Genomic DNA, 25623 nt, shown 5'->3' with positions numbered 1-25623 from the left:
CGCGGTGCGGCGGGAGCCGCCGGAGAGCAGGTGGGGCGGGGGGAGCGGCGGGACACGGCCCGGGACACCCTGGGAAGGGCGGCGGGCGAGCTACGAGCGCCGTAGCCGCGAGGCCGCAGGCCTGGATCGGCGCGGGTGCCCTGTCGCAGCGTCGGTCCCCGGCTCCGCGCTCCTCGCTCTGTCTGCTCCGTCGCTGTGAGGAAAGCCCCAGGGCCCCTCGTTCTCCTGCGCGGGAGCCGCTCCTCCCCCGGGCTTCTCCCGGCACCGCCGCGTTTAAGGTGCGCTGTGCCCGGCAGCCGCCGCATCATCCCGGCAGGATGCGCTGGGTACGGGGCACTCGGTGTCGCTGGATACCTGGCGGCGGCCCCATTTCGGAGAGGAAGTGTCGTCTGCGTTGGCCTTTCCTAAAAACAGGAAAGAAACCTTGCTGCCTTTTTTTTTTTTTATTTTTTTAAATTTTTATTTCAAGTAGGGGGTAGTTGAGGCTACTGCTCTAGTGGAGCGTATGCCCAGTATGGATCATTTCCTAGTCTGCTTCGCTTTATGTTACATCATTTTTAACAGCAACTTCAGCTTTAAGCTACTTTTAAAATGCTGCACTGTAAACTGCACTACTCCTGATGGTGAATAACACAGTAGTTCAGACAGTAGAGACTAGAGGACTTTTGTTGTGTCATTTAACCAGGTATGACAAAATAGTATCCCTACTTTCAACTATCTGTAAACATCTAAATTTATTAGATAGAGGCTGTGGTGGGATTGGAAATTGTCATTTTAAAATAATTTAGAACTTAGATTAAATTTGGGGGTTGCTTAGTCCTTTGCTTAATTAACTAATGGAAGTGCTCCTGTTGGTTATATCGACCCATTAACATAAAAGTAGCAGTTTGCTACTTCATACATGTTTAGCACATATCAGACTGCACTTCTAATAGATTCTGTCCAAAATAGGTGTTCTAATCTGTATATATGCTGCTTTAACTAACAAACATGCCCTAGTGGTCCTAATCATTGTTCCTCCATGAATATAAAACTTTGTAAAATCCTTCGGTGGAGCTGACAGAAAGCAGCTAAATTAACTGTGGGCTTTCTTTTTTCATCTACAGAGCGAAAAAAATGGAGCTGTCAAGAAGAGAAGATCAAATCAGGCAGATATTCCTGACAGTCTTTGTCAAGAAGCCGAAACATGTTATCGGCTTAGACTGCCTGAGGACTTCTACCAGTTTTGGAAGTTTTGCGAGGAACTGGATCCTGAGAAACCAAGTGGTGAGGTTTTAAATTTTGCCTTTTCTAACTTTCACTCTCAAAAACAGCCTGAAAGCAGGCAAACTGGAGGTGGTCAGATGCATTCTAATGCAGCTTCAATTTGTGGTTAAGATGCAGGATATTTATGTGAGTGTAAACAGGAATCCTGGATATAATCAGATGTATACTTCAAGATTTCTAAAATATGATTACTTAAATCGTGCAATACAGGGGGACTAAACGTTGTCTAAATCTGTCTTTCTTGCAGGTACATTTAAAATGTTTGATATGGAACTCAAGTTTCCTAGATATATTGTGGTTTAACCCTAACCAACAACTAAGCACTGTTCAGCCACTCACTCCCCCTTAGTAAGACAGGGGAGAGAATCAGAAGGGTAAAAGTGAGAAAATCTGTGGGTTGAGCTAAAGACAGTTTAATAGGGAAAGCAAAGGCCACATGCAGAAGCAAAATAAAACAAGGAATTCATTCACCACTTCCCGTGGCCAGGCAGGCGTTCAGCCAACTCCAGGAAAGCACAGCTCTGTCACACGTAACAGTGACTTGGGAAGGCAAATACCATCACTCCAAATGACACTCTGTCTTCCCCTAGTTTATATACTGAACATGATGCCATATGGTATGGAATATCCCTTTGGTCACTTGGGGTCAGCTGTCCTGGCTGTGTCCCCTTTCAGCTTCTTGTACATCACAGCTTTGCCACTGGTGGGGTGAGAGGCAGAAAAGGCTTTAACTCAGTGTAAGCACTGCTAAATCTGGGTTTCAACCTCCTCAAATTTATTATATAACAGAATGTGCCATCCCTGTGTGCTCTAGAAATGACAAGTTTTTTTAGAGTTATAGAATGATTTGGGCTGGAAGGGACTATTAAAGTTCATCTAGTCTAATCCCCTAAAATAACCAGGGACATCTTCAACTAGACCAGGTTGCTTAGAGCTCTATCCATCCTGTCCTTGAATGTGTCCGAGCATGGGGCATTCACTACCTTTCTGGGCAACTTGTTCCAGTGTTTCACCACCCTCATCTTAAGGAATTTTTTCCTTATATCTAGTCTGAATCTACCCTTTTATAGTTTAAAACCATTACCCCTCATTCTATTGCTACAGACCCTGCTAAAAAGTCTGTCGCTATCTTCAGTACCTAAAATATTTAAAGGCTGCAGTCTCCTTGGAGCCTTTTCTTCTCCAGGCTAACAACCCAGACCTCTCAGTCTGTCTTCACAGGAGAGATGCCCCAGCCCTGTGATCATCTTCATGAACCTCCTCTGGACCCCTTTCAACAGGGCCAGGTCTTTTCTGTACTGGGGCCCCCCAGAGCTGGATGCAGCACTCCAGGTGGGGTCTCACCAGAGCAGAGGATCAGAATCCCCTCCCTTGACCTGCTGGCCACGCTGCTTTTGATGCAGCCCAGGATACAATTGGCTTTCTGGGCTGCAACTGCATGTTGTCAGCTCATGTCCAGCCTCTGACCCACCAGCACCCCCAAGTCCTCAGGAAGGCTTCTCTCAATTTGTTCATTTTAACTTGTTAAAATACATGAGATTCCCATGGGCCCACTTCTCAAGTATATCCAGGTCCCTCTGGATGGCATCCCACCTTCAGGTGTGTCAACTGTAGCACTGAGCTTGGCATCATCAGCTAATTTGTTGAGGGTGCACGTGATCCCACTGTCTTGTGTAATTGATAAAGGTTAATATTAAATAATACTGACCCCTGAGGAACACCACTCATCACTGATCTCCACCCAGACATTGAACTGTTGACGGCTACTTCTTATGAGAAGTGTAATAACTCTCAAATGAAAGCTATCTGGACAAAAGAATGTCTCAGCTCTCCTTGTCTAGTAAACAGTGTTTGATGGAATTTGTGGAAGCTTTTGATACCTGAGTGACACAGGAACTGCGTCTAGATATGCACCCACCAGAATGTAAATCAATTCATGCTTTGCTTTTCAGATGCACTTGTGTCAAGTGTTGGACTTAAACTGGTTGGACCATATGATATTCTTGCTGGAAAACACAAAAAACCAAAATCAACAGATGTGAACTTCAACCTTCATTGGAGATTCTTCTATGATCCCCCAGAATTCCAGACTATACTTGTTGGGGATAGCAAAACACAGTATCACATGGGATATTTCAGGTATTTAATTTCCTGTACGCTCTTGCTAGACCATAATTATGCAGTTTTTTGTCCTATTTTCTCCATGAGACATGATTTGAGACTTGCGCACAATCATCAAACAAGAATCTTTCTCTTCTGTAATAGGATATTAACACATGGCTTGATTATCTTTTTATTAAAAAAGATCACAGGTACTGGAGTTGGAGACGATTTAAATATTTATTAAACTACCTCCCCCAGCCATCCAGAGCACCTTCACTTATTAATCTTTAACTTTTGCCATGATACTTGGAAGAAAAAGTCAAATGAATTAAAGGGAACAGGTATTCTCTTTGCATGTACAGCTGCAAGCTCTCTTTAAGGCATGCTCTAAGATCTTAGAGCTTTAGATCTAAGGGCATTTCTTGATAGGTCTGAAGGAGGTGGCAGCATAGTGAGGAAGCAAATTAATTTTGCTTTGAAATAAGAGAAATGGACACACCTTGACTATTTGTGTGTACTTTTTCCTCAATAGGGATGTGCCAGATGAGCTCCCAGTGTGGGTTGGTGCAAATGAAGCTAAGAAGGGCTGTGTGATTTCACAAGTTGGTGATAACGTCTTTGCAGCAGTCAAGTAAGGTTCATACTGACTTATAAAAAATAGAGTAGAAACTGTTAATTGTGAGGTGTGGAATAACGCAGCTGACTTATTTACGTGTCTTTCTCAAGAAATTCGCGCTTATTTTCTGCCACTGCTAGCAAGTCTTAAGGTTCTCTCCAAAGCCTTTATAGGTTTTTTGACAGTGTTTTCCTTTCAGAAGTAAAATAGATAACCGTTAGTTATCTCATTCTTTAAATATGTTGGCAGGGATAGGCTCTACAGGGGAAAAAATACCCACTGGGTGTTAAATACTTGGTTAAAATACTTGGTAAGTAAAGGGCGGGCATCTCAAACAGTGGTGAAGGAAATCGGAGTATCCCAGTAGCATCTGGCTCTTGTTCTTGCCTATGTAAAAATACATTTCTTTTGTATATAACGAATAAATACAAGAAGTGCCATTTCTGACCTTGGGGCAGGATAACATTTACATGGATATATAACTCAAGATGATTCATGAAGCTTTACGTGATTCCATGTCAGGAATGTAAACAACAGATCTCATCCCTGCCGGTTAAAAATGGAAAGCTTTTTAAGGACAGACATGTGTCAGTCAGTGGAAGCAGGCTGAATAGTGGCTTCTGCAAAAGAATCCTTGTGCAGTGCAGAGTTAAATGAGGACATTTGTTTTGAAAGCACCATGAGGAAACTCATAAATATGTATTTGTGTGCATGACTTGGATGACAAATGGTGTATATGGCACGAAAGCAGCAAACTGAATTCTTAAGATAGAAAGATGAACAGCTACTGAGTTCGGGAGAATCTTCAGCACCTGCTGATTGCATAAACTAGATGGTAATGCAGATAACAGATAAGAAATGCCCAAGTACTGTCTGTGCCAGACTTTTCTTTCTTGTTAAACGAGGCTTGCATTTCCAAGTCTTTGTATAAATAAACTCAGGACTGCTAGTCTTCATTATAAGAACTGGAAGTTTAGTGTTTAAAAGGCTATAGATTTGTTTGTTTATTTTCTGTTAAGGCATGTTTTTTCTGTTTGCAGATTATTTTTGTCAAAAAAACTCAAGGAAGTGACTGATAAAAAGAAAAGTGCTGTTTTGAGAGACCTAGATGAAAAGCTAACAAGGACAGCAAAAGATCTGGGTTATTCTCTGGAACAAAAAACCATGAAGATGAAACAGAGAGATAAGAAAGTATGACTTTCCTCATCCACTGGAGAGAACTAAGTTCTGTTAAACTTTTTTCATTTCCCTTCCTGTTTGTTTTTTTTTTTTTTTATCCTTCTAGTTAGTAAGGATGCTTCATTTAAGAATTTTCAGAGCCAATCATCTCTCTCTAAAACTTCAGGAGAGGGAAAATTAATACAAGTGTGTTCCAAATAATAGGACTAAATAAAAACACATTATGCTTGTAAAACAAAATTCAATTTAAAAACAAACAAACAAAAGGAACAAACCACCACCAAAAAAACCACAATAAGGGCAGTAGTCTAAAAAATAAAACAAATGGAGGGCATGGAGAAAACTGGTTGAAATGGAAGATTAAAACAGTTGGGTTGGCTCTGTTAGAAACAGGACCATGGCTAGTAATAGTATGGCTAGTAATAATAAATAGTATGGCTAGTAATAATAAATAGTATGGCTAGTAATAATAAATAGTATGGCTAGTAATAATAAATAGTATGGCTAGTAATAATAAATAGTATGGCTAGTAATAATAAATAGTATGGCTAGTAATAATAAATAGTATGGCTAGTAATAATAAATAGTATGGCTAGTAATAATAAATAGTATGGCTAGTAATAATAAATAGTATGGCTAGTAATAGTAATAGTTTTGCATACCTATCAGAAATAATTATAGTAGGAGGTGACTAAACAAATGAGGTGCTACACAAGAGACTACAAGGGTTCCTAGACTTCAGAGCTTGACTGGAGTTTCCAGTTATTTTAAACTTCAGCACTTGAAAGTAATTGCAATATTATTTGAAACTGAGTTGATGTCCTGGAGCCAGGACACTATATTAGGTTTGACCACCAGCAGACAGATATTAGTGTTTAATGAAGTGAGTGGTTTTATGTCACAATACTGTCTTATGGTGCTATGTTCTGTTTCCTGTCCCTTTATTTAGGTGGTGACCAAAGCATTTCATGGAGCAGGTCTAGTTGTTCCTGTAGACAAAAATGATGTTGGATACAGAGAACTTCCTGAAACAAATGGTAAATATCTTGTTTACGGTATTCTTCTGCTTTATTTAAACAACCTTCAGTCACACAGACTCTGCAAAAAACAAACTGCATTCATATTTTCTACGTAGAGTAACTGGTAGGAGTAAAAGGTAGAAGTCTTAACCGTCACACTTGAGCTCAAAGTATTGTCTTTAGATGAACCAAATGAAAATCAATGAAACATGTTAAATCTGAAATAATAATTCCTGAAGTAGTAGTTTAGATGATCTTTTGTATTGGCACAGCCATGCAGGAAGTAGATCCAAAAAACTGATCTATATTCAGGGATTTGTGGCTTTATTTCTTATCCATCCTCTTCTCCCACTGTTGTTTTAACCAGAATCAGTTCCTTGATGGAAGTTCACCACACAAATGCTTGTCTCTCTCTATGGGGGAACTCAGAGGGATGGGCAGGGGGCAAGAATGAGCAGCCAAAGAAAGGGGTAAGCTTTTTCACCAGCAGTTCAGGGTGTGCCCACTTAGTTGACACACGGGTATGGTTTTGCCATAGACTATTCTGTGCAATATTAAATTTATTTATTTAAACATCTGGATATTTGACTTTGGTTTTTTTGCAGCTAATCTTAAAAAAATTTGCAAGGCTATTGTTGATGCTCCTACTGATGATGAGAGAGTGAAGGCTTTTGCACCCATTCAAGAAATGCTGACCTTTGTTCAGTTTGCTAATGATGAATGTGACTATGGAATGGGGTACGAACTGGGTATGGACCTCTTTTGCTATGGATCACATGTGAGTACTACAGCAATCATACTTCACAAAGTTATGCATTATTTTATATGTGGACCAGGAATTGTTCTGTGTTGTAGAATAATTATCCCTAGAAATCATAAAGGTCTACAAGAATATTGTTAATTCATGAAGACTGTTAGAAAGTCACACTTGAAGACATTATTCCGTGTTGAATTTAAAATTGTGCATAGGAAAGCCCAATCCTGCAATCCAGAAGTAGAGTGCAGAATGTCTGATCTAAATATACTGAATAGCTGGAGCCCCCTGTCCCCAACTACTTGTATAGGCACAGGCACCCAAATTCAACTGGATCAAGAAATGGACTGTAGTAACCCTAGCTGGAAAAATGTGACTCCAGGTCAGCTGTCTGGCTGCACTGCCTCTGGCTGTGTAGGGCACCTCCCACCTGAGGTCTCTTCCCTGTTTCTGTGTTAACAGTGAATATCATCAATAAGTTGATTCACTTAATAGCACTTAATTATACATAAAGATTCTGCTTAGTGCTTTTTGTTCTGTATTTTATTTTAGTTCTGTATTAAAACATTCACCCTGTTGATGAAAAGGTTCATATCTGTAATCAGTCTATGGCTAGAAAATAACACAAAGAAGTTAAACATCAACCTGATGTGAATGGATCCATACAAAATAGCTTCTTCTAGCAAAACCAGTATCAGTGCTCCAGAGTATCATGTGAAAGATTTTTATCTTTCAATACTAAATGTAGGCCCAGAAGAGCTGTGCTGAACTTTTATTAAAATGTTTAGTCATTGAAATGAAGGAAAACTTGCTGCTCTTACCATGCACTTTTAAATTACTAATGTGTTTCTTAGATTTCCTGTCCTGCTCTCTTAAGTTCTGTACAGCATCTGAAAATGTGTGGTATTTTCTTCTGATATCCTGCTCGTTTAGGACCCTTTGTTCAGTGACTGGGCTGCTTCAGGTGCTTAAATCTTGTCTGCAACGGGAAGGACAGTGAAGGAAACAGTTTCTCCCAGTTAGCTGAGTAGGTGAAGGCAAACACCTGGCTTTAGCGCTATGTGCTTCTTGATACACGAGACTAAACCCTGACAAAGTCCTGCAACAACAAATTACACGTTTACAGCAGTATCATGTGTCTTCTGTCTATCTTAGGCAGCAGTTTGAAACAGCTGTAACTTTGCAGCTGTTTTCTAAAAATAGAAACCTTCATTTTCTTGTTTAGTAAACAGAAAGGAAAAAACAGCAGCTTCACACTTAAGTTACTTGGTGGTTTGGTCCCTGCCTGCTTTGGAGCTCATACTGGGAGCTGCTTTCTGGTTCTGACTGGAGCCTGCCTGTCCCCTTGCTTCCAGAGCCAGAGAAACACTGACACTTTATCTGTAGCCCAGGACAGGGAAAGGGACTTAAATCTTGTCGCCTTCATATAAGAGCTATAATCGGCTTACATGTGCAATAATCATTGCAAATGCTAAATACAGTCTGACTTTTTTACATTTGAAGCGCTTAAATGGTTACTACAGGTACCATTGTAATCCCCTCGAGCTGTGGAGTGTGACAAGACATGGGACTGTGACAGGACACAGGGCTTCAGCCGCAGGCTGGAGCTCTTCATACTGTAATGGCACCGTCATTTCCTGCACCGCTAAAAGTAGTTTTCCAGCTCAGGTAGCCCCGCCTGAGCGAGCTGTGGCTGTGACAGGTGTAGCATGAGGACGTGCTCAGCCACTTTGGGAGTGGGTGAGGAGATAAATACCCGGTGTCCCGGGATAAACAAAGCCTTGTTTTCCCTGTCTCCTGCAGTACTTCCACAAGACGGTGGGCCAGCTGCTGCCCCTGGCTTACTCCCTGCTGAAGAGGAACCTCTTTGCCGAGATCATCGAGTCGCACTTGGGCAGCCGGCGGGAGGAGGGCCTGGACCAGCTGGAGCCCTGAGCACCGGGGCTACGGCGGGGCGGGCAGCCTTGTCTGTCTGTGTGTGTGCGTGGGCTTTTTGTACTCAGTGGCGGTGTCTTGGGGTCAGTAAAGCTTTTCTAAGGAACGCGCTGTTTCCTGGTGCTGGCTGCGCGCGACGGGCCAGGCCCCGGCCCGGAGGGGAGGGGGTCACGTGCCGCCGGGCGGGGCTGTTGCGGCGGAGGGCGGGCGGTGCTGCGGCCCGGACACATCCGCGCCTGCCGGGCTGCGCCCCCGCCCCGGGCTGCGGGCAACGCCGGCCAGCCGGCGTGAGGGAGAATGGGAGGGGCGGGCTGCTGCCTCACACTGCTCGGAGCGCCTGCAGGCACCGGCCAGGTGGCTCCTGCAGCCAGCTTGTGCCGTACACACCTGCGGAGCCTCACGTCCCTGCTCCGGGTGATTGTTGGTGCCGTTCTGCGCCTCCTCACCCGCAGGTGCCGCGTTCCCGTCTGTGGCAGAGCCCTAACGCACGTCCTGCAATCCAGGGGCTGGCTCAGTTTGGAGGAAACAAATGGGATGAAGGGAAGCCTAAATGACGGTACAAGACAAATTTGGAATTCCACTGCAATTGCTACCTTGCTAATCAGAAGTCATCCCCAGCTTTCAACACTAATGGACACTTAAAAATGGAACCAAATTGATTTTGTACAAAATAGAAATGACATGTTTTCAAGTTCATTGGCCCACAGCTCTGTGAGTTTTATTCTTGGGCAACTGATTGAAATAACAGTCCATAAACAATGGAAAATAACATTTGCTCTGCCACCATACAGTGACTTCCACTGTAGTAAGTCACAGCATTACTAATGACAGTAAGTAATACCAATGATAGAAAGTAATACTGATTACTACTGACAAAGATTACAGGCCAGGAGCAACATGCTCAAATGTAAGTCGTTCCTACTTTTTTAGCCACAGATTGTACCTCCAATTCACAGTGTAGGTTAGAGTGCTGCAGAAAAGTATCTTCAGTTTTAAATGAAAGAGATAATCTACTTTTGTAATTTGACAGCTTCATCCCTTTCACTCAGCATGTTCTAGTTATTCAAGCACAAGCAGACAGTGACTCTTTCAGGGGCCTGGAGTTTTGTTTTATACATAAAAAAGAGGTACTTGCTTGAATATTTAGTCTTATGTTCTGAACAGAACAGACCTTCACATTAATGCCCTGTAAATTATACACGTAATAGAAAAGTAGAATCATGGAATGGTTTGGGTTGGAAGGACCTTAAAATTCACCTTTTGCACTGTTATTTAGATATCAACTTAGATCTGCAACAATGGGGACCTTAGACTGGAAATCCATACTCATCTATTAATGCGATGAAGAATGAAATTTGTTACAGCGACTGAAAAATTACTGAGTGCTGTTCATCATTAAATGGGAGACAGACTCTTTATCAGGGCCTGCTGCAATAGGACAAGAAAGAATTTTTTACTATGAGAGTGGTGAAACACTGGAACAAGTTGTCGAGAGGGGTGGTAGATGCCTCAGCCCTGGAAGTGTTCAAGGTCAGATTAAATTGGGACTTTGAGCAATGTGGTCTAGTGAAAGTGTCCCTGCCCACTGCAGGGCGATTGGAAGCAGATGATCTGGAAGGTCCCTTCCAACCCACGCTATTCTATGAATATACATCATCAACAGATGGCTTTTAGACAACAAAAGCATCATCCACTTTTAACCATTTTAAATCAGAAAAGCCAACTATTCTATAATTAAAACAAAAACTTAAATGTTTGTTTTGGAAAAAACCCCTACCTAATAGTGACCTGTGTGATTGGGTTGATTTGGCTACTAATTTGTAGCCAAATACTAGGCAATGCAAAGACTGCACCTCATAACATTCATTCTTTCCTTTATCTGCTTACTAGTTTTATATGTAAGATTTCTAGCTGTTAATTTTCTCTCAGGTGAAAATAAATGCAAAACCACCATAAATATTGTGAAAACAATAAAAAAGCATGAACAGAACAATAAATGGTCATACAGAAGTTTTTAATGTTTGATTAAATCATCACAGTAATGAGAATTTTTACTGTAATGATATGCAGCTCTACCACACTATTATAAATAAAAACATTAAGATCAATATTAAATACAGCTCTAGGCAACATCACAGATTAACAAAGAATGCATTCTTCATGAACCAGTATCTGAATGGTTGAAAAAATAAAAAATGCTGACACTTTCCCCCTCCCATCCACCACATTTTTTTTCAAATTAGTAACTCGAGTAAGGCGCTGCAAGTTTTACATTAGGACATTTTTGTTTCACAGCACAGGCACACATACTTCCTTACCAGAACCTCTACTGTATGTTTACCAGAAGACATGTCAACAGGGAAAGCTTAGCAGGTTAAGAAGAGTAAACAGAGATGCACAATTTATATGCAGCACTCGGGATCTACACAAATTATAAAACACAGCAGGGGCGTGAACTGTATTTTAATTCAGATAGTACAGTCTGTAGAATTAGGTGCAAGTTAATACAGCACACACAGCAGTGTTTTAGGAGAGCATTAGACATGGCAAAAATTTCAAACTGATTTAAAGCAATTTTTGTATGTGTAGTGTGTTTATATTCTTCCATTGTAGGAAAAAAAACCAGACAACTTCCAGAGTTGTCTTCTGTAAATGGGCCAAATCCTGCTCTTTGTGAATTTTCTTCTTCTTCAGGCTTATGCAATGTAACAGCAAATTTTTATCCACCAGCACTCCACATGGAAGTCTACAGGTGGCTGCAACACTCCTGTTTTAACACAGCCTGATTCCCTGTTTCAGTTCCAAAGCCATTTTTAATACAGGGCCTGATCACTGTGAGCGCACTGGCACGTTTCACTTTCTACTGGTTCCAGTTGCTGCAAGAGATGAGATGATGAAGTGTCAATGGCAGTTTTTAACTAAGAAAAATCGGTTAAAATTCAGCAGTGCACTTCCTTAAGTACAGGCATTATTTTGCAGCTTGCCAAAAGTACCAGAATTTTGGTTCAGTGTGTTATTGTACTTAAGATAAAATCATACTGAGTACTTGGTGAATAAAGATGGTTGAAGTAACTGTGATGAATGCCGTACTTGTTAATTTTAATGCCTATATTTTTGGAATTTTTGCAGTCTTGTGAGCATAATTGTTAAAAGAAAGAAATTTTATCCGACCCCATGTAACGAAACATGATTTTTGTCAGCCAGATTTCTTAATTTTTTCCTCCCTAGTTTAGGCTTATAGTATATTGCTTTTTTTCCTCTGCGTACATTTGTGGTGGTGGCTTGATAAAATGAATATGAAACAAAATGATCTATTGTAAAGAAGTTAGGAATCTGTCAGTTCATCTACTAGTGTGTGTGTTGCTGCTGAATTTTAAAGTCCTGCCAAAGTTTCAAGTACTGCATTCAATTCTGCCCAGCTGCTCAGGTGTGGCTACATATAATTTACACCTCTATGTACTTGGGAGAAAAAAAAAAAGAGCCAAAAGCAATCTATATAGTTGCTTTCTCCTATTAATTTTAAAACCCTGCAGGTTGTTTTTAAATAAAATTTTAATATTACTGTTCCAGTTATCTGCTAGTAAAGGAACAAGGAAATCCAAGGTAACGGCAGTGAAAGTTATATTTGAAAATGATCTTGTATGTATGTTGGATCATAAAGAAGCCATTTTGTTGAAACCCTTCATCTAGTTGTAAACATTTGCTAATCCTCCATTACTTGCAGAGGATTATGAATTATTCTATAAAATCACATTAAAAAGGTAATTAGTTATGTGAGATATTAACTGATTCATATTTAATAGATTTTTTAATCCATACAAATATAAATAAAGAATGGTAAAACTTCAAGAAAAATAATATACATTTAGTGCAAGTTATGAGTTACATTTCTTCCTACCGTGTCAGCAGTGGAACATCTTTTGTGGAGAAGAAAAAAATAAAATGACCGCTCTCAAATTTTACAGGGGGGGAAAAAGATCTCCAGTGTTGTAGCATGCAATTTTTACCAGATACACGTATACAGAATTGTTCCAGCTCTTAAACTAGTAGTATAGCAGTATTTTTCCTTATACTGCACAACATTGGTATATATCATAGTGTTTTCAATAATACAAAAATTGCATAAGACCAGGTCACATTATTGATATTTTCTGCAGCAAAACCAGTATTTTTCTTTGAAATGCTAGTTTCATCTGGTTTTAGTTTTCTCATATCATGACAGCACATGGGTTGAAAGAAGCCTCACATGGTTCTTGCAAGGTATTACCTGTTCAATCTGGTTTTGTTGCAGTGGATCTGCACTGCCCCAAGCGTTTCATGATGTACAAACTCACATGTTTAATGGCACAAGAAAAACCTCCTTCTTGTGATCAAACCTCAGTAACTCACAGTACATCTCAATATGAGAAACAACTGCTTCAAAAGGGCACACCAATTTTAAAGAGGCTTTCTTACGGCTCAGGAGAGAGAGAAATAAAGCTCTTCTGGAATGTAGAAAGGTGACGTGTAATAGTTAATACGTTTCATGAGTTAACACAACAGTTTTCAATGGTAAAAAGGGAAAGACCTTTCAGTCTCCACAAGATGGCTCAATTCAGAACAATCCCTCCAGAAACAGGGATTAATAACACATCTCTTCTATGCTGAAGTACCAGGCTGGGGCTGGAGAATGGCACTGCACTATCATGGCAGACCTGATGCCTCGGGACGCATCCAGTGCAGGACAGCAGCTCTCCCTTCCCACACTCCCATCAGCTTTCCTCCTCTCCACATACTCCTCCAGACCGACTCCTGATTGCCAGCAGCACTGTCACACAAAACCCCAGCTCTTGTCTCTGATTTTAGAAGTACTCCCCAGACTAAAGTGTTGTGCTATTCAACAAATGAACCTCCTCTTCCGTTTCCTCTCTCTCCTCAGCTATGGGTTTCAGTTGAACATTATGGAGGCGGGGTCTTGGTTTGCCGTCTGGGCCATATGACGGAGGATATCTTTTTTTGTTATAATGCCAAGGAGGCGCCTGAAAAGGATAAATGGAACACTGATATTAATCCAGGCAGAGAAATAATAAAGCAGAACAAATCTGTAGCCAAGTCCTTTTTGTTGACAGGAATAGAGCAAAAGTAAACAGCCTGATTTTCTCATTTAAACAAAAACATTTTATTAATCAGAATGTTGACGAACCACCAGTTTGATAAAACACAGCAATGCTGAGACACCGTATCAGATGGTCTCTGACAGCTGTAGTCCATTTTAATGAAATACAAGTAATACAAGTAGAGCCCATCACAATTTTTAACTTTTCGTTTCTACAAAAATCAAATTTTGATTAGTGTATGCCAACAAAAAAGTAACAAAGAGGGACAAAGAAAAGAGACGTATGAAAAAGAAGTGATATTGATCCCATTTAATAAGGGAGATATGTTCCAACCTAGCCATCAGAAGTGACGTACTGCTCGATGGCCCAAAATCCTAACAGCAAATCAAACTCCCCTTCCCTCCATTTTAAAACCTTAAGGATCCTTCCAGTCTGATGCACTGGCTCAGGCTGAACGTATTCTTAGGAGCACACTGTATCAGCCATGAAACTTTTGTAAAATAAACAACAGTTAAATAGTTTTTGGAATTCATGGCTTTAGAAAATAAACTGTGAATACTAAAAGAAAATCTTCATTTTCCAATTTAGATACAGTGCTCTTATGAGAGGGTCTTTCAAAATTATAACTGTGAAACATCAAATAGAGTGAGACTGTCCAAAAGGATAATATCACAAGAGAAGCAAAGAGCAGAATGAATGAGCTGCTGCCCTTATTATTCTGGTTAGTACATTTCAATTTGTCTTATTAAAGGATGCATGAAATACTTGTGAAATATTAGCATAAAGTGAGAACATAATTAGCATGTTTTGCACATAAACAGCTAAATGTGGTGGATATGTTTAGTACAGATGTAACTAGCAACCCATGTCCAAATTAAGACAAAGTTTACCACCTATCTAAGGTTAGTTCACAACATCATGGTTAAAACTATATCTAGATTCTGAAGTCAACAGTCAACATAGTAGCATGCCACTTAGTGGCTCTGGATATCACTGAACATTTTATAAAGGGGTGCACTAACTGCTGTAGGTATCAGCAGCAGAACCACAGGACTTTACATAAAATCACAGGACTTCACTAAAAATAAGAATATTTTTAAAAAATCACGTTGATAAAGGGGGATTACAGGGAAGATCTAATGCTGTGGTTAAAATACACTTGTCTTTGCTTCTCAGAAGATGTGATACTTTGCTATTTAACAGCTATTTAAAGCTGTCCTGATCAGAAAAAGGAATTGGCATATATGAAAGTCTTAATTTGCATTAGGCAGGGGAAAAGTATTCCTAGGTGTGTGCTTTCCCACCTGGGGAAATCAGATCAACCAGATGGATCTACATGATCTCAACAACACAAGTATCAGAAAGTCTACTGTTTACTTTCCTTTAATGTTGTGACTAACAGTATGTCCACATTAACAGCTTCATTTCTACAAAAGGATTTTGCACATACTGTTTTATGGTTGAATACAAATTTTGAGCATAAGATGATTTCATTGTTCAGCCGATGTCATAAAAGCCCTGAACAGTTCACAAGTTTCATGCTTCCTGACTTCTAACGTGTCTAATTATGAGATCTGATATATCTAATCACCAAGGGTTCGACGTGCTGCTTTAGTTGCTCGAGATGCTCTAATATGTTCTTCTTTGTGATGATCCCCAAGACAATCCTGAAACAGATCACGTTATGCTAATAACTGTGTGAAATCAAATAAAAAAAAGTTCTAATCATAATGGAAAAGGATTAGAATAGAGCAAAACTAAAAAAAAACCAAAAACAAAACCAAAAGAATGGTTGCAGGAAAGCTAATGAGATAATTAACTGAAAACTTATTTGAAAGTCAGTACCCTTTCCCAGATTTTGCTTTTTTTCTTTTTCTCCCAAAATGCTGAACACAATTCAGTGATCCCAGAGCAACATGTTTCTCATATCAGGTACACATCAGGGAAGCATACTTTATCCCTTCTCCTCAGATTCATGTGTTTTTGGGTTTTAAAGGCACTGAAACTAAAATCTACTTTGTATTTCCTTTGTTCAGTAGTTATTTCTCCTCACACATGAAGATAATTATTCACATTTTAACAAGCCACAGTAGATGAACAAAGTAGTAACTGTGTAAAGTACAGCACTTTAGGTTCAAAGCTCCCCTAGAGAGCCAGGTTATTTGGTGTCCCTAGAAACAGCCAAATTCAAACAGATTTTTCATTCAGGACAGTGTAAATCAAGAACAACTCCCTGGAATTCTGGTACAAATTAGGAAGAGTGAGGCACAGTCTTTTCTCTGTCATCAGCACCAATTTCTGCACAATCCGATCTGGATTGGAACCAGTATGCTGATGTGTGTCTTTATGTGGTTATATTCTGTTTGCAGGAAATTTGCCAAAACACAAAGTACTCCTTGATGTCCACAAGGCTATACAAACCCATGGCTAAATATCACCAGTACTAGTATTTATGATCTGCTCTTGTTGTAATGGACAGTATGCTCATGGAATATCACAAATTTGTAAACTGAAGTAGTTCAATAAATATTAAACTTGCTGCTACTTTACCATAAAATAGTTAAAAACTTATAGTAGAGTTTGACATAGCTTTGCATGATGAAGCTTTCTTTAGAGGCGATTTTAACATCAATGTTTCAGCATTCAACCACAACAGAAATTGAGAAAAAAATTATCACAGTAAATATTCTTAAGTTCTATCAATTCAAATTTCCAGCCCCAAAACAAAAATAATTGCATGCCTGCACTAACTTCTGTGTGTCAGATCATGATATCCTTTCCCTACCAGAGAAAGGCTTTTAAAGTCATTTATGCTTTTGGAAACATTACTTGCCATTCCATACAGGGATGCATCAAAGAAAAAAAAAAGCAGGAGAACATTTAAAATAAATTTATTTTAAAATACATCTGAAAAAACCCACTTGGAAACCAATGCAATATTTAAATATTTGCCATTTATACCAGCAGTCCTTTGGCCCACAGCAAAACAAAAAGTCCCACCCATATTTCAGATTTCTTGTCCCATGGCCATTGATCCTAAACATGTGGATGAGCAGACAAAGTTTCACTCCCCACGTGCCTTAAAAGACATGCTAAAGGGAAAGCAGGATATTATGGTAGGAGCATGTTGCATGTCAAGTGTTTAATGCAAGAGATACAGGAAAGCAGAATGGCAAAGGAATAGCTGCACAGGAAAAGATCATGTAAAAAAACCGAAGAGTAATTTAGATAAGAGGCAATTATAATGAACATTTATGTTTCCATGCCTGAGGCTGATTTACTTAAGGGTAATCACAGGACTACTCCCTATAGTCTCATTTACAAACATTCTAAATCTTAAAATTACTTTCCTGAAATATTTTGAATTGTAGAAGCAAAAGTTGCAGATTGAAGTTCCAGAACTAGCAGCAGTTATTTAATTGTTAGTATTCCAAAAACAAAAGCTTAGTGGTAATTGCCATCACTAAACTCCAGAAGATGAGATATTGACTGGAACATTTTCTTCCTTTTCCTCCTCTTTACGAACCCAGATATTTGTACATGTTCAACAGCTGCTAGTACATTGCATGTTGCCAGAACACAGATAAGAACAAGGAAATAGAGGCCTTACGCTGTGCACCACATAAAGACTAAATTTCTGCGAGACAAGTTTTGTCTCCTCCTCCACAAGCAAGTTGCATACACCAAACTTGCTGAATGGCAGCTAACTTTTAACAGAACATGGTAAAGTTACTAAAATCATCTCCCTGCTTACTTGAAATACAAGGGAGAAGTAAGAATTTTAGAGACATGCTACAGCACAGCACCTTCTTAATGAACAGTTGGGCTTCTCAGTTGCAATGCCAAACTTACGGGTTCAAATACCATGATCATGGTGTATATTGCGGTTCAAATAGTCTGATCCTGGAAGTGAAAATTACTGTATTAACAAAATGAACAGCATTGCTGCCACTTTACTCACCCGTTGTGTGTTACAAGGCACTGCCTCAGACCCAGCTTCCGGAAAATATCCACCACTATTTCCATTGGTGTGTGGTCTGTCACGGTGAAAGGACTCATATCAAGTATGCTTCTAAGCTTCAAAGGTCGAGGGCTTTCTGCTGGAAGCGATGGGGTATGCTGGGCAAAACAGACCCTGGAACTGCCAACAATCCCTTCCTGCTTCTTTCTAGCACTTTCTTTAAGAAAAAGAGGGAAGGGGGGAAAACAGCAGAGGAGGAAGAATTTACATTTTTGGAGTAAATTAAGTTAGTGCAGACAGACAGATTTATCAACAATACCAGACTGATGTTAGTGATGCTGATATTCTGATCTATGCTATTTCGATGTGTTTCCATAGCCACTGCTTTATCCCCAAAAAGTCTTAGTGCAGAAATCACAAAAGCTATCTACCATTTAGTTTTAGTCATTCGTTGACTACTACTTTTCTCATTCCAATAAGTAACTCTTATTTACTATAAAGAGGTGGAAAGGCATAAAAAATAATATGCAGGAAGCGCACAGACAGCTGCTGAAGAAATTGTCAACAATCTCAATTGACAGCTCCCCTGTCATGATTCCAAGGGCTGTAATTATTATTGCTTTGAAACCAAAGAATTTCTGACCACTCTGAAAATGTTGCCTTCTTGTTTATAATGAATTTATTTTGCTTTTTTGTGAACAGAATCCTCTTTCTTTTCGTGTGTTCATCACGCTGGTGACATTCCCTCCCATACTATGGACTATTTCACACAATCATAAAATCATAGAATATCCTGAATTGGAAGGGACTCACAAGGATCTTAAAAGTCCAACTCCTGACTCTGCAAAGGACCACGCCAAGGATCTCACTACGTGTCTGAGAGCCTTGTCCAAACACTTCTTTAGCTCTGTCAGGCTTGGTGCTGTGACCTCTTCCCGGAGAGCCTCTGGGTGAAGAACTTTTTTCTAATATCCAACCTAAACCTCCCCTGATACAACTTCAGGCCATTCCATTGGGCCCACTCACGGGTCAACAGAGAAAACAAATTGGTACCTGCCTCCCTGCTTCCCCTCATGAGGACATTGAAGACTGCAATGAGGTCTCCCCTAAGTCTCCTCTTCTTCAGGCTGAACAAACCAAGTGACCTCAGTCACTCGTTGTATGGCTTCCCATCTAGACCATTCATCATCTTTGTTGCCCTCCTTTGGATGCTCTTCTAAGAGCTTAATATCTTTCCTATATTATGGTGCCCAAAACTGCACACAATATTCAAGGTGATACTGCCCCAGTGCAGAGCAGAGCGGGACAATCCTCTACCTCGACTGGCTGGCAACGCTTTGCCTGATGCCTCTCAGGACACGGTTGGCCCTCCTGGCTGCCAGGGCACAATGACTCAAACCAGCCACAATGCAAGACTAAGCAACTTGCACTGTACAATCTTAGCAGCCGACACGAGTCTTACCAGTGAAAGTGTATTATTAGAAGAATGTTCTGCTATTTCCCCATTTACTCAAGTAAATGCAAAATTAAACGAGTATATAATAATTTCTATATGTCTATAATAATTTCCAAGTTTTGGACATTCACATATGTCCTACATAATGTAATACCATTGTATTTACGGTATTAAGACCATAGGCAAAAATTTTCCTGAAGTAAACAGTGTGGTGTACACAAAATATATTTTAAAAAACTTTCAGGAGACATTTGTCTCTTTCTCAGGTGTCTTCGTTAAAGAGATACCTCTCAAAAAAATAGCAGGTTAAGATGCAACTTTCATCACTGATTTCATGCACCAAATGTTACAGTTTTGTAGCATTTTCTTACATGACAACGCTTTTTTTCCCTTTGATTACGGTAGTATCCTCAGAATCCAGAGAATTTTTCTTGCTAGTGTACAAAGCATTGTCACAGGTATCACACAAGTGCTAATACTCACTCAGAGAAAGAGGGCCCAAACAGGGCTTGTGTGCTCATGTGCCCAGGGACAAATTTCCCATTACACAAACAAATTGAAAAATAGAAACCTGAAATAATTAATATTGTGCTTATCTCTCCATAAAACAATCTCAGTTGTTATAATGACAGTGAATAACATACTGTCAGAAAGAAATAGAATATACATTTAAAAATTACTCAGACAGTAATTCTCACAGAATCCTGCTGGTCTAAAATGAGAAGTACTCAATTTTGAAGAAGAATGTTAGTGTAGCATCACTTGAGGAAATGAGATACTATCAAAAGCCTCAAAAAACCCAACAAAATATCAAATTAGATGATGTTTTGGCCTACTTGAGTATGATTTTTGTTTTTATGACAGGAGACAAAAACAGATGAGCATTTTCTTCATTTCAGATCCTGCTAATGAAGATAATAATATACTTAATAAACCTGAAATACGTCTAGAAACACACAGAGTAAATTCTATTTTAAATATCAAATGATATAAAATAATTTGAATTTGCATATATAATAATGCAATATTGGAACTTAATTACCTATTGCAATAGTTAAATCTCTTCTTAGAGCAAAGCCCACCAGTCTCTGTGATTCTTTTGACATAATAACAGGAAAACCATTATAGCTGGTTTCGTTGATCAAGTTTTCTATGTCTTCAACTGTCATATTATCCTGTGTCAGAACTGCTAAAGGTGGATCGCTTCTTCGAGGTCTCATAACATCAGCAGCCAGTGTCGTGTGAGTAAATTCTTCCTTTGCATCCAAGAAAGGATATCCATTCAGTCGGATGTGTGCCTCATAGATGCCTTCCCTACCAAAGGCATCTCCTACCCACTTACTGGTCATGACTGCAGCCATAAGGGGCACAATATATTCCAGCCCTCCTGTTAGCTCAAAGACAATAACTACCAGGGACACAGTCATCCTTGTCACACCACCTGCAAGAAAAATGGTAGCCAGTAACATTCTAGTATCAGATAATCATGAATTTAGAATTTCCTGACTTCCTGTTGAGAACTGCAAACACAATTTTGCCATGAAAAGTCATTTGACAAACATCTTTCTGTGTAATACCGACAGAAGCAAATGGAGAAAATTTACACAAAACTTCTAGAAGTGAAAAAGAGAGTTTCAGGGAAAACTCACAGAAAGGGAGATAATAAAGGGAATTGGAAAATACGTACAGTTAATTATTATAAACTAAGTCTAAAACTGTGTCTATCTCACAACCACATCAGGGTTAAAAGTACTGTGAAATGCAAGGAAATCCAGTAAGATAAGAATTAGAAAAAAGAATGGAATTAATGCAGGAAGTCAGAGGTAGCAATTCAACAGTTATGTTGTCCAAAGAATTAGGAATTTAATGCTGTTGCTAACTCGTAAAACTAAAGAGAATTCTGAGCTGATGAAAACAAAACTTTTTCTTGGACAACAGGTGAAGACAGGGATTGTATTTCTCTTTTTGTTAGCATTTAGGATGTTTTTTTTTCTGCTAAGGTTTCTGATGCCACATCTTTATTCAGTAAAAGAATTTTCTATTTCTCATCAATTTAGATTTCATGTTATTCCTCAGATCCTTGTGATCAGAGGGTCTTGTGTAGCAACGTGAATGTATTATTCTGAAGAGGGAAGTCCATAGAAACAGGTGTTTCAAAACTGCCCTGTTTATATCTCCTTTAATTTTTTTAATAATTATTTTGATGTATGAAAAAATCAGATACTTATTTACTTTGTTATATTTTACTTACCTAAGCACGCAGCAGCACCAACCATGGCGTAAAGACCAGGTGTAATACAGTCAGCTCCAACTTCACACCACTCCTTGAAAATGAACCAGTCATGATGGTAGTATGCCAGCTGCTCCACTGCAATTCCTACAATCCGTCCTGCTATTGCTCCAATTGCCATACTAGGTATGAACAACCCAGATGGAACCTGCAACATAAACAGAACTGGTGTCATGCTGCTGGGAACAGACCTGACACATCGCTTTACAAGTAACTTTTTTCTTCCAAAAGAGATGCAAATGCTCAAATTGTCAGGTTAAAACCGTGTAAGATGACCTTGAAAGGTTAGTAAAACTTAACAGAATGCTATTGATATCTCTGATTGACCTAATTAGCTAAAATCATTTTATGACCATATTTGTTTATATTTTACTGTATTTAAGAAAAAATCTATCACCTACACAGGACCACAAACTACATCCTCAGTGCCAACAGCACAGTTCTTACCATATGCATGTCCAATTTGAGCCATGCTACTAGTACTGAAGTGTTCCTTACTATTTCCCATCTCCCTTATTACTTCATGTTCCTCAGAGTCAACATTCACTTACTGAACAGGACTGCCCTTCCTAACTGCTTCCTGACACTGCTAAAAATTAGATGGCTAACTAAACAGGTGATTTTTAAAAGAGGCTTTGCTTACTATACTGCCATTTCCTATACAAAGGAGTGTATACAGAATGCTAAATACACTAAGAGAGAAAAAGGCAAGACAATTCCCATTGCAAAAAGGAGTTAATGCATTAGGTTAAAAAATGTTCCTACTGTCATTTTAGTTACTTAAAATGTTTTTCTGCTATTAACTAAAACCTGAAAAGGGCACAAAGTCTTGTAACACCAACATAGCTTAGCAAAATATTATTGCAAACTTGCTTTTATCAGCAGCTTCATAAAGAATAAGTGTTCATCTCAAAAACTGTCATTGTGTATCTTCTCCTTAGGAAGCTAATCTTTCCAGAAAACATACTGGTGCCTAAATGTCTCATTAAACTGGAAATGCCCACTGCATCTCCTCACAGCAGCTGTTAGCATCAAAGTATTTTATATTGTGACTGAACTACAAATCTGACTACAAATGAGGACTAGAATTTTTACTTCATCTAAATGCCCTTCAACCCATCAACCTGTCAAAATAATGTCATTAAAAAACTGCACTCCTGGTGTAACAAGACAAATCATATATTTTTTCTTGTACTGTACAGCTGTGAAGTGTAAGTATTGTGCAATTCCAAACTACAGATTTTTGCTGTGGTATTCAATAGCTAGTGCAGAACCGTATTTCAGTTACTATTATATTTTGTCTACATTTATGGTTGCAAAGATGATTTCTAAGCAACAAACCAAGTAGAAACAAACATAGTAAACTTTGTGTTAGAAAGCCAGCAGCACAGGTTTTGAGAAAAAGTTTAATAATCCTTCATTCCCATCCTGAATTACCTAATATTTCAGTGTTGATAGAGGTAATATTCAATGCTATCATTTTAGTATAATATTCAAATTGTACACTTATACCCTGCTGTTATTGCCCACAATTAATTATGCATCTAAACCCCTTTCTAACTGTTAAAATCAAATTTTTTTTCCTGAGTGAAATTCCTTCTTGGTGAACAGTACAGCAGTATCCCAAAAAACCTCCCATGTTTCCAATATAAAACAACTAAGTAAATCTTTGAAATTGCCTCAGATTCTAGTTTGCTACAGCAGTATGCTGCATAAATTAAGTCTCCACATGGAAATTGCATCCAAATTTTTTCTGGTCCTTTGTTAACGTAACTTTTTTATGCACTAGCTCCTTCTCTTCTTTCCATTATATGCGGATAATGGTTACAAGACTAACTGTAACTATGATTTTACAGCTGCATTCATTTGCATAAGCCACTGGATCACAATCACAAAGTGAAGAGGAATCTTCACAGAGAAGGAGCAAGGAAAAAGGTTAAGTTCTTCCTTTTCTTCTCCAGTGCTTGCCAGCCTAGCTCAAGTTACACTACAGAGGAAAACATATGTTCTGTGGCACATGTAGTATCTTTGAAACAAGCAAGGATCAGAATATGGGTACAACTTTCCACTTCTTTAGTAGTGCAGTTGTGCACCCGTCAGGTTATGAGGCAAAGGTGGAATCCCACCCCAACTGTTGATCAGCATTTAGACACAGTAATGAGTCTACTGATTATAAGCAGTACGGTATATATACAAACGCTTGAAAGGAAAAAATAAACCAAAACAACCCAAAAAACCCCAAAGCCCTGCCATATCAGCCTCCCAGTGATGCTTTTTCATAGCAGTAAGAGCAGCAGGAATCACCATGCGCCACTGGCAGCAGCTAAGTTTCTTTGCTTACCTCACAGGAAAACAGTTCCTGTGGGGAAAGACATGTCTGCAAGGAATAGACATGGAGAGCTCAGAGGATCCTTTAGAATTATTTAAATAACAAAGTTGTCTTTTTCTTTGCTTTTAATTCTTAATTTGCTCTTTTTACAGAGATAAAGCTTAAAATGTAAATAAATAACATGAAAGTGACATCCCTTCTCCAGATCCTGGCTGACATTCTAACCAACCACATGCTTAAAAGCTTCAAAAAAAATTTACGTAGCAGAGTCCCATCAATGACAGCAGCATGACTCCTTGCCTATTGGCAAAGTAATGAATATATTCTCACAACTTCACAAAAATATTTCCACCACGCTGAAGTTCTGAGAAAATGAACCAAACCCAAATGAGGTATAAGCTCTACCATTCTGTGAACTAGTGAATTCAAATACACACAGTGTGACCCTGTGGTGACAACCCTGTAAGACAGAGCCAGATGCACATGAACACATGAATAGTAAAAGAAAGTCCTAGATATAAATTAAATACAGTAAGTGAATACAAAACAAAACAACAGATTGGAGTTGTCATGTCATAGAATAATGTCTGAATTTTAGACTTATGGAAGACTAACATTTAAAATACATACAATGGATTTCTCTTATCCATCAACAAACATATGGAAAATAACTTCAAATAGTAAACTGCAATACCTTTTAAAATATCAACACATGAGAAACATGTTACTGTTCTATCAGTTACAGAAGAGTTGAGATTGAATGTGACCACTCCAGATTGTCTACTATGCTCAAGCAGGGTTAATTACAGCACGTTGCCCGGGCTTGTAACCAGTCAGGTTATATTTCCAAGGATGTTCCCTGGACAACCTATTCCAATGATCAAACACACTCACAGAAAGGAAGTGGTTTTTTATGCATGGTGTTACATGGAACAGCAATGTAAACTGAAAAGTTAAAGCCAATTTAAAGGCAAATCTGGCTTAGCGAACATTGTATAATATGTTTGCATTAAGACACGTTTGATAATGGAAAAAACTATGAAGGGAGCCTGACAAGACAGAAAATTGAAAGTATGACAGTTATATGTCATTCAGAAAACAGTCATGGACTGGGGAAAAGCTGAAGACATTTCCGAAACAGATTTACTAAACAACCAGGAAAAACAAAAATTATGCTGCTTGTGATGGAGAAGAAGTTCCCATTACAGTCACATAAACAAAGCTCACTTTCTCTTCAACACATGCAATACTGGAAAATTCAGCAAAAGAAATCATCGTTATCTGCCTTTAACATCCACAGTAATTACATTTATATGAAAAATGAGGAGAGTGGATTAAAAAAACTCAACCACCTACAAGTTGTTCAAGGGGTTCAGTCTTTTCTTCTTCTCTGTAACAGGACTAAAGAATTTGAGTGGTTATATTTGAACTCTGTTCTTGAAAATTTTAGAATCAACCCTATTGCTGAATCAAGCCACACAAACAGCCATCCATCCACACAGTTCCTGCTCCCTATTGCATTTAGCATATGCTTCTATTCAGCTGAATAAAGGGCTAATCTGAATTTAAATAAACTTAGTATTGTTTTCTACAAGACTTGCTTATTAACCAACAGTAAA

General features: G+C 39.0%; 2 protein-coding genes across 6 annotated transcripts in view; one reads left to right on the top strand and one right to left on the bottom strand.

Moving 5' to 3' along the window:
• The window catches only part of LOC135413170 (histone PARylation factor 1), a 67562-nt gene extending 58584 nt beyond the window's left edge, over nucleotides 1-8978 (top strand). Inside the window, exons 1-8 of one of the 2 annotated variants that reach the window (XM_064652462.1) lie at nucleotides 46-326; nucleotides 1107-1266; nucleotides 3219-3405; nucleotides 3902-4000; nucleotides 5026-5176; nucleotides 6114-6201; nucleotides 6789-6961; nucleotides 8741-8978. In XM_064652462.1, the coding sequence (XP_064508532.1) occupies nucleotides 318-326; nucleotides 1107-1266; nucleotides 3219-3405; nucleotides 3902-4000; nucleotides 5026-5176; nucleotides 6114-6201; nucleotides 6789-6961; nucleotides 8741-8872 (999 nt within the window). In that variant the 5' untranslated portion in view covers nucleotides 46-317 and the 3' untranslated portion in view covers nucleotides 8873-8978. Of the gene's footprint in view, nucleotides 1-45; nucleotides 327-1106; nucleotides 1267-3218; nucleotides 3406-3901; nucleotides 4001-5025; nucleotides 5177-6113; nucleotides 6202-6788; nucleotides 6962-8740 lie in introns of those variants that run through there. The other variant, XM_064652461.1, reaches the window with a different exon arrangement.
• A 1891-nt stretch (nucleotides 8979-10869) lies between these two features.
• CLCN3 (chloride voltage-gated channel 3) overlaps nucleotides 10870-25623 on the bottom strand; it is a 71388-nt gene continuing 56634 nt past the window's right edge. For 2 of the 4 annotated variants that reach the window (XM_064652455.1, XM_064652456.1), the window contains 5 exons: nucleotides 21637-21823; nucleotides 20428-20826; nucleotides 17930-18146; nucleotides 15560-15635; nucleotides 10870-13890 (listed from right to left, as the gene is read on the bottom strand). In XM_064652455.1, the coding sequence (XP_064508525.1) occupies nucleotides 13732-13890; nucleotides 15560-15635; nucleotides 17930-18146; nucleotides 20428-20826; nucleotides 21637-21823 (1038 nt within the window). In that variant the 3' untranslated portion in view covers nucleotides 10870-13731. The remainder of the gene's footprint in view (nucleotides 13891-15559; nucleotides 15636-17929; nucleotides 18147-20427; nucleotides 20827-21636; nucleotides 21824-25623) is intronic. The other 2 variants (XM_064652457.1, XM_064652458.1) reach the window with 1 other exon arrangement.

The sequence above is a fragment of the Pseudopipra pipra genome, chromosome 4 (assembly GCF_036250125.1).
Source record: "Pseudopipra pipra isolate bDixPip1 chromosome 4, bDixPip1.hap1, whole genome shotgun sequence".
NCBI lineage: Eukaryota > Metazoa > Chordata > Aves > Passeriformes > Pipridae > Pseudopipra > Pseudopipra pipra.
The sequence above is the reverse complement of the archived record's forward strand: the minus strand, read 5'-3'. Positions and strand labels throughout refer to the sequence as shown.